This window comes from Grammomys surdaster, unplaced genomic scaffold, assembly GCF_004785775.1.
Source record: "Grammomys surdaster isolate TR1022 unplaced genomic scaffold, NIH_TR_1.0 125928, whole genome shotgun sequence".
NCBI classification, from domain to species: domain Eukaryota; kingdom Metazoa; phylum Chordata; class Mammalia; order Rodentia; family Muridae; genus Grammomys; species Grammomys surdaster.
This window is the reverse complement of record NW_021620751.1, coordinates 2080511-2089143: the sequence shown is the minus strand read 5'-3', so window position 1 is coordinate 2089143 and position 8633 is coordinate 2080511. Positions and strand designations below refer to the sequence as shown.

General features: G+C 39.1%; 1 protein-coding gene across 2 annotated transcripts in view; it reads left to right on the top strand.

The window, feature by feature from the left end:
* Gc (GC vitamin D binding protein) overlaps positions 1 to 8633 on the top strand; it is a 34975-nt gene that overhangs the window by 23392 nt on the left and 2950 nt on the right. The window contains exons 9-12 of one of the 2 annotated variants that reach the window (XM_028752583.1): positions 123 to 252; positions 690 to 787; positions 2457 to 2589; positions 6967 to 7026. In XM_028752583.1, coding sequence (XP_028608416.1) covers positions 123 to 252; positions 690 to 787; positions 2457 to 2589; positions 6967 to 7002 — 397 coding nt within the window. In that variant the 3' untranslated portion in view covers positions 7003 to 7026. The remainder of the gene's footprint in view (positions 1 to 122; positions 253 to 689; positions 788 to 2456; positions 2590 to 6966; positions 7027 to 8633) is intronic. The other variant, XM_028752584.1, reaches the window with a different exon arrangement.

The window sequence follows — 8633 nt, the reverse complement described above, 5'->3', positions numbered from 1 at the left end:
TATCCTTCTACCTCTGTAGGTCAGAAACAAAGTATCATTCTGCCTCTATAGTAAATTGTCCCTCTGATTCTGGACGCAGACACGCCTTGAAAAGCATCCTTTCCTCTTTTACCTGACACCAGGTATACATTTGAACTAAGCAGAAGGACCCAAGTTCCAGAAGTGTTCCTCAGCAAAGTGCTGGAGACAGCCCTGAAAACCCTTAGAGAGTGCTGCGACACTCAGGATTCGGTCACCTGTTTCAGCACTCAGGTATGCCTAGCTAAGTTTCTTTATCAGTAACATAGGCTAAATTGGTAGAATGAAGATTATGGATCAAGCCTGCTCAACTGCCTACTTATTTATGTCCTGTAAGTTAACAAGAAAAATATGGTTTGTGGTATTTGTGTGCTTACAAGATTCTTACTTCATGATGTAGAAATTAAGTATAATTCAAATTCCAGTGGCCAGGAGTCATACTGAAACATTACTATGCACTTTGATTTTTCTGTTGTACTGTGCAGAATAGGGTATATGTAATAGAGATCATATGTGACCGACAAAGGTTAAAATATTTATTAACTGGATTTATGCAAAAAAGAAAAAAAGTGTTTGCTGATACCTTGCATAGGGACATAGAATTCTGACCTAAAAGTGTCATGTGACAGTATTTCACACAAGGAATGTTGATGCATAATATTTTTTTTTAGAGTCCCCTGCTGCAGAAGCAAATAACATCTTTCATTGAAAAAGGTCAAGAACTGTGTGCAGATTATTCTGAGAACACATTTACTGAGTACAAGAAAGTGTAAGTGGTTGGTTTTGTGACTTATCCTCCAAATGTGCTTGTTGTACTTGTTTAGTTCTGTGGCTGAAAAGTACAAGTGAAAATTTAGGAGATACTGAGCGAAAAATAAAGAAGGGTTGAATTTTTTAAAAGTTTTAAAAGGTGATCATAACTGTTTACTGGGGTACAGTGTAGGGATAATCTCTCATGCACCATGTAGAAGCATTCACGTGTCAATAAAAAGCTGATGGCTACTGAGCTGAGGCAGGATTAGAAGGTGGGACATCCAGTAGGAAGAAGAAAGGGATTCTGGGATAGAGAGGCAGGAAGATTGATCCTGAAATTCTTGTAAGAAGATAGACATGAAACTTAAAGAGCGGTAACTTGCCATGTGGCAGAATTTGGAATAGAGTAACAGGATGACTAAGTTGGAAGCTAGTCAGGGAACAATCCAAAACAGGCATTTATTCATATCTAAGAAATCTCAGAGTCATTATTCCAGGGAACTTGGTGTGGGTGAAAAACCCAGTGTTACAGTACAGGATGTGTCATTAGGTGAGCAGCCAATCAGAACACAGCCACAGAATGTAAATTATAATTGATCTATGAGGACTTGATTTCAAAATGGCAACATGAGGACATAGTTGGTCAGTTTTTATACCCCTGGAGTTACCTGTTGATTGTTCTCTGACAAGACCTAAGGTTTCATGGTGGTCTGATATCATCTATCACCAGCATGTGTTACTTACAAACTGGAAATAAAGACACTCATCAACAATAACATGGTAGAACAGCTATTTTTCTCAACTAAGGAGGCAGCATTAAACTGGTAGTAGAAATTAACAATAAAATAATTGGCCACCAAAATGTGAAACATGGTGCTAGGTTCTTGGAAGAAAAAAAATCTCAAAAAAATATTATGCTGTTTTTCAATTTTGCTTAATAAATTTCCATTTTTAAATCAGTTGGAATATAGGACTCAAGTGAACACACATTTGCACAAAAAGATCTTCTTAAAGAACCCTAGAGTAGGACGTCTCCTCAGTGATCCCTATGAAAGCTTTCTAAGTATGTGAAAGTCTCATGCATGGAAGTGTTTGTCCTCCTAAGCTCTTATTGCTACTGGCCTGGGAGCATATTTCTTGGAGAAAGTAATAAATCAAGCTTAGTGGACCACTATGAAGGTGAAGTAGAACTAAGATCATAAACAGTTCGGAAAACAGCGGGGGAAACAAGGGCCAAACGACTCTGCCTCCTGTTCAGTGCACCCGAGTAGTGAATTCTAAGGTTGGCAAACTGAGGCAAAGAAAGGAGAAAGCACAATACTGAAATCCAGTCCAGTGAAGAACATATTTTAAAAGGAGCTTGAAATTGAATGTTTGAGAAAGGTGAAAAGCCCAGGAAGACATACAAGAGCAACAGGTGGGTGGAAACGCTGAGCTACCAAAAGAGGAAGAACTGTCTTTCAAACTCGGTGATAACTTCTGTTTGCTTGCCTGACTTTGAATGGGGCATAGATTTCAATTCTAACCCCAGCATGGCTCACTCAAACTCCATTCTACAAATAGGGCTTCCAAAGACAGACCAGTGTTCCTATTTTTATGTACATGATCTGAAATAGCTGTCATTTTGCTTAAACAATGTCCCTACAGTAACTCTAGCTTAACCTACAGATATTTTTTTTTTTCAGATTGGCAGAACGAATGAGGACAAAAATGCCCAACGCCTCTCCGGCAGAGCTAGAAGACACGGTGGACAAGCACTCAGACTTGGCCTCCAAGTGCTGCTCCATAAACTCACCTCCTTTCTACTGCAACTCACAGGTAGGAAAGCCTTGCCTCCTCGGCTCAGAGCTAGAGTATTCCAGAATTCCAGTGCTTCGTCTCTGTTCCGAATGAGCCTGAAGTGTCTCATGTGACAGGCTTTCCTGAGGGTTAGTGGCCTTGCTGGTTGTCTCAGCAAAGAAAAAGTAAGAAAATCAGTTTCCAGGTTATATTCTCTGAGAAGCAAAGAGAGGTGTCTGTAAAACATATGAAGTGTTACAAGCTATAAGAAACGAGGTTTGTCTTTGTCGGGTGGGTGTGGGTTCTTCAGTTGCTGTTGTGCACTCTGCGGCCCCGGCCAAGTGTGGTGGGTGTAGGGTGCTTCGTTGAGAACTGTTATGCAGGTCAGGAGGAGTTACAAAAGGTCAGATGGACTAGAAGAAAAGGCTGAGAGGAATCACCAGAAAGAACAAGGGAGATTCTGGGTCAGCATACAGATGTTTAGTCCCAGGAGGGATGGTTAAGGGCTGGGAAGGTCACCATGCTCAGGAGTATTTGGCCAACACAAAGAAACGTCATGTTTTCTGATGTGCTTTTGCTTTGGTATTTTTCTCTCTTGTTTATTCTTTTTAGTTTGGGTTTTTTTTTTTTGAGAGGGAGAAAGAGAAAAGAGGGATGGAGAGAGGAAGGGAGAGAGGGAGGAAGGGAGAGAGAGAGGAAGAGAGAGTATAACATCATACCATGAAATGAAATTGGCTGTGTGGAGACACAGGGAAGGTGGGAGGAGTTGGAGATGAGGAAACAATATAGTCAAATATATGAAAAATTAATACAATTGTTTTAAAAAGGAGAGAGAACGTTTGTAACTGCAGGGAACATGAGGAGCACAGGAGATAAGAAAAACATGCAAGTGTCAGAGGCCACCTAACATGGTGCTCATATCACTTTAGGTGAATTTATGTCAAACGTGTGTGTATTTGTGTGTATGTGTGTGTGTGTGTGTGTGTGCAAGTGTGTGTCTGTGGATAGCACATATACATGCTTACAGAAGGTAGACTGATAAAGGGAAACACTTATAGAGAAATGGGATCACCAATATTTTATATTTTTACTGTAAAAGGCTACACTTAATTTGTTTTAGTATAACAATAAAATGGCCACATAAGTGTTTACTCGCCATAAGAATTATTTTATAAAAGGAGTTTTAATGTTAAAATATGTTAAAATGATAATTATTGTTAAATGTGACCATTTCTTCTAAGCACTATCAATTGGCTCTCATTCTTTCTCTGTCCCTTCCTCCTCTCTTTTTTCTTGAAACACATCTATCACCACAACTTCTGCAACATTACTTTTCAGCTTTGTACAAGAGATGACCTTGTTCATAGTGTTTCCTTGTCCACTGCTACTAAGGTGTCTCGGTTGTCTCCTATAGGCTGCTGTGGGAATTATGCTGTGTTTCTCTCTCTCTCTCTCTCTCTCTCTCTCTCTATCTCTATCTCTATCTCTATCTCTATCTCTATCTCTCTCTCTCTCTCCCTTCTTCACCCTCCCTCCCTCCCTCCCTCTCTCCCTCCCTCCCTCCCTCCACTGAGATGTGGGAGACGGGAGCCCAGTTGTGTCACCTCACTGATGTTAGACCTGAGCTACACTGACTTCCAAGATATTGAGAGATTATATCCGTATCTCAGTCATCAAATCATTACTTGCCACACTCCACCAGATGTGTGTTGGTCATTGTCAGAACACAGGAATCCCATTTGTTTAATTTCCCATCGTACCTATTATCCTCCAATAGCCATTTAACTTTTGTGGAAGACACTAAAAGTCAGAGCAACACTGCATTTTGCTTTGACCTTAATTGAAGATATGATGGTTCTGAGACCTTTGTTGTTGTCTAGTCCATTTCTGGACCTTGGGGAGAATAATTCAGAAAAACACATCTGCTTCATGGAGTCAGAAAACTGGTGCTATTGATAAACTTGTTCACCAAAATCTAGCAAACAGAGATATCTGCCAATAGCCAACTGGGAGCTAGGCTGACAGACTTCAGTGGTGGATGCTCTCCTGCTCTCCCAGTGTACATACTTTAGGTCAATGCGTTTCTATGTTAAGATTTTATAATATGTTAAACAGAGTATCAAAATCTCTCTATGGAAATATTTATAGAATAATCTGAAACAACTTTTTACATTAAAATACATATTAGAAATGGATTAAATGAAGCAGACCACATATGGATCTGGAAACCAATAGTTTGTTTGGTGTTTTGTTTTGCTTTGCTTTGCTTTGCTTTGCTTTGCTTTGCTTTGCTTTGTCTTGTTTTGTTTTAAATTAGATTCCTGCTTCTTTTCTTCAGGCTATTATCAGAGATTCCAGCTCTAATTTTGCTAGTCATGGCAAAAGCCCAGTGCTGATACCAAAAAAAAAAGAAAAAAATTACTGACTAAAAAATCCAAACTTACTAAAATATTATTAACAAAGACTACCAGCAGTTGGTAGTACTTACTTTAAATTCCATCTATCTCCTTTCCTTGAATAAGATCCCTATTTCCTTTTTGCTGAATCTGTCCAACTTATATAAAAGTTGTTTTTCCTTATATCTAAACTAATAAATATGATAATTTAAACTCTTATTTAGAATTTTCTTTCTCCCCTTTTCTACTATTTTCTTGGCTTAGCAGTGTGTCCTCTGAATCCCTATGCCTTCTCTGAATTACTCAACTCTTGTGTCAGGACTACTGGTGTGACTGTGTTGGTAGTGGTGTGGTGTCACCAGAAGCCAGACTGCACCACTGCCAAGCCAGTCATGCCAAAGGTCCTTCCAAGCCAGTCATATTAATGGTCATTCCTGCTAAACCTGACAAACATCTTTCAGTCCCCTCAGCCTCCTCTGTGAAACATGTGGTACCCACAACTATCCCCCCTTCTTTGAAATGATGTAGTGTATTGTGTATGTGTGTGTGTACATGCGTGTGTGTGTGTGTATGTTCATGTGTATATATGTGCTCTGGTGTCCATGTGGACATATGTGAATTTTGATTAGGCTAGGCTGGATGGTTAACAAATTTCAGGAATTCGCCCATTCCACCTCTCCAGTGCTGGGAGTTAAAGTGCACCCCCGCACCCAGCTTCATATGCAGGTTCTGGGAATTAAACTCAAGTCCTTGTGCTTGAGGCCAGCACTTTCCTTCCTCAGCTATCTGCCCAGCCCCTTAACATACTTTCTATGACACCCATGTTAGCATTTTCTTCTGTTACTCTATGATCTTCCTTTCTTTGTTCTATGTCATATCTTCATCATCTTCTACACACTCCTTAAATTTCTATTTTGCACAGTTTGTCATTTATGAGCAAATCCATGAGACAACGTTTTCCTGAGAGTTCTCCTCTACATGAATGACATTAATGTCTAATTATCCACTTCTAGCCAATACCTTGCCCCTCTGCAGCAAGCTCTCTACACAACTGTTTGTGATGATCTCTTCTGTTAGCATGATTGCTTATACCACAATAAACAAACACACAGCAAGACCAGAATCCCTTCACCTAAAACCTTCTGTTTCATATACTCGTGATTTATATCAGCACTGTTTATCCATTGCTTCCAAATAGAAACTTAGTTATGCTTAATTTCTCTTCTTCTAAACATTTCAAATCAAATTCCAAGCCCTGCCAAGTCTGCCTTCAAAATATTTGTCAATCCCTGTCTTATATTTTACAACATTCATGAGTCTAGTTTCCTGTACTCTGTCCCTGGCTTGGATCTTTCCAACTGACTTCTCAACTCCAGTCTGACTCAATTGCCTTGCCCTGAATCCCAGCTCTACACTGAGGTTACAGTGACCTCCAGAAAAACACAAGATGGTTAATACATTCCTCCAGTGGCTCTTCACTGTTTTCATATCAAACTCTGATATTATTTTCTGTTATTTTTTCAATCAAGGGTATTGATCCCTGATTTCCTCTCCAAGCTGACCTCCTATGACTGTTCTGTGCCTACTTTTATATTCTCCTGGACTGCTCTCAATCTTCCAAACACTAAACTTGCTCTTCTGCCCACTCCATTGTGTGCAGATGACTAACCCAACTCTTATTTCGTTCACCAGCCTTTAAGGTTCAGCATAGAATAAGCTCCTCTAGGACTCTTTGTGCACAAAGCAAGTACCTCTGCTATCTGTTCTGTGCATTTGCTAATTAGCACTTATTAGATTCTACTGATCTCATCAGACTGCAAACTATGGAGGAACAGCACAAGGCTAAACAAATACAAAACATACCTAATGAAAATTATAATGAAAATTATAATGAAAACTCATGTTTGGGAAAGAATCTTATTATCTGACAAGGTTCAAAGTTCAGTGCACTCTCTGCATGACCCAGGAGCCTCTGAGTAAAATGCTTCATAAACTGTAAAGTATTCTGTTTTATCAACAGATTGATGCAGAAATGAGAGACACCCTGCAGTCCTGATGCAGGGCACGTGTACTGTCTTGGGTGAGTACAGTTAAAAAAAAGAGTCTAGAACTGTATCACATGTTTTGGAAATCACAGAAAAGGATGCAAACTTTACCCCACTTATCTATCATGCTATCCATTCCAATTCATGTGCAGTTGACCATTTGAAACCTTGAAGAAGTCTTATGTGCTCACAGAGTACACAGATTCTGACATGTTTCAGGCTGATTTCAGATTCTCATTCTCCGGTCCCCAGCCTAGTACTACATCCATCATAATGGCATTATACCGGATAATGACACCATAAATGTCATAGGAGGGATCCTGGTGCACATCAAAAGAAAAAGCTGTTTAAAGATGGGACCATCGAGCACTAAAATTCCCAGCAGAGTTCTTCAGTTCCAGCACCATGTGTTTCCTTTGGATGTTATGCTTCCAATCACTTAAAAGTAACCAATGAGGAGACTGGAGAGATGGCTCAGAGGTTAAGAGCACTGATTACTCTCCCAGAGGTCCTGAGTTCAATTCCCGACAACCACATGGTGACTCACAACCATCTATAATGGGATCTGATGCTCTCTTCTGAAATACATAAAAAATAGACAAATAAACCTATTTTTTGAAAAGTGACCAATAAAGATATTTAGACTCCAAAACTTTAGCTGGACATAACCTGAGCATTAAATGGAAAGTGATCTCAACTCTATACATTTCAACAATTTTTTGCTTATTTGTTTGTTTGTTTGTTTGTTTTTCAAGACAAGGTTTCTCATTGTAGCCCTGACTGTCCTAGAACTCAGTCTCTAGACCAGGCTGGCCTCGAACTCAGAGATCTGCCTGCCTCTGCCTCCTAAGTGCTTGGGATTAAAGTTGTGTGCCACTATACCTAGCAAAAAGTTGTTTGAATTGTTGTTTTAAATTCAATTTTGTTTACTAAAAACTATTACAGCTAAGTTTTTAAAATTTAGTAAACAATAATTTCAATTAGTGTTAGTTGGACTCTTTATGGAGTTGGTAAAACAAACAAACAAAAAGCAAAACCTCAATTCTAAAACCATCTAATTTAAATTAAACCCCCCACTATGGTTATCTGTCTTTGTCAGCTTGAACCCATTGTTCTGTATTACCCATAGCTTATATTCTCTTCTTTATAAGTGAAATGTCAGTATCTATTTCAGTGTTAGTGTCTATTAAAGCATAATTAGGTAAACATTAGCAGGAACCCAGACTAAGAACTCTTTTTTGTACTAGTATCTATCTCCTCAAGAACAAAAATACATGATGTCATAAATCAAAGGAAATTCTCTGTCTTCTGAAGACTAGAACTCAAAATATGAATTATTCATGGTGTGTATGTTAAAGAGTAGAAAAGTATCTTGACCGTTGGTGATACATTTTCTATGCCCCCAGTTAAGGGAATTCAGTTCATCCCCATCACAATCTGTACAAAAGAATCTCCATAGATAGAAAATCCAACTACATTATGGCTGCTTCACAAGCCACCCTTCAAGGCACATGAAGCTTTAATTAAGAATTGGGGATATTTAGAAAGCCTTATGATCAATTTAGCTTGAATTTCTTCTCTTCTCATCAAGCTCGCTCTCTCTCTCTCTCTCTCTCTCTCTCTCTCTCTCTCTCTCTCTCTC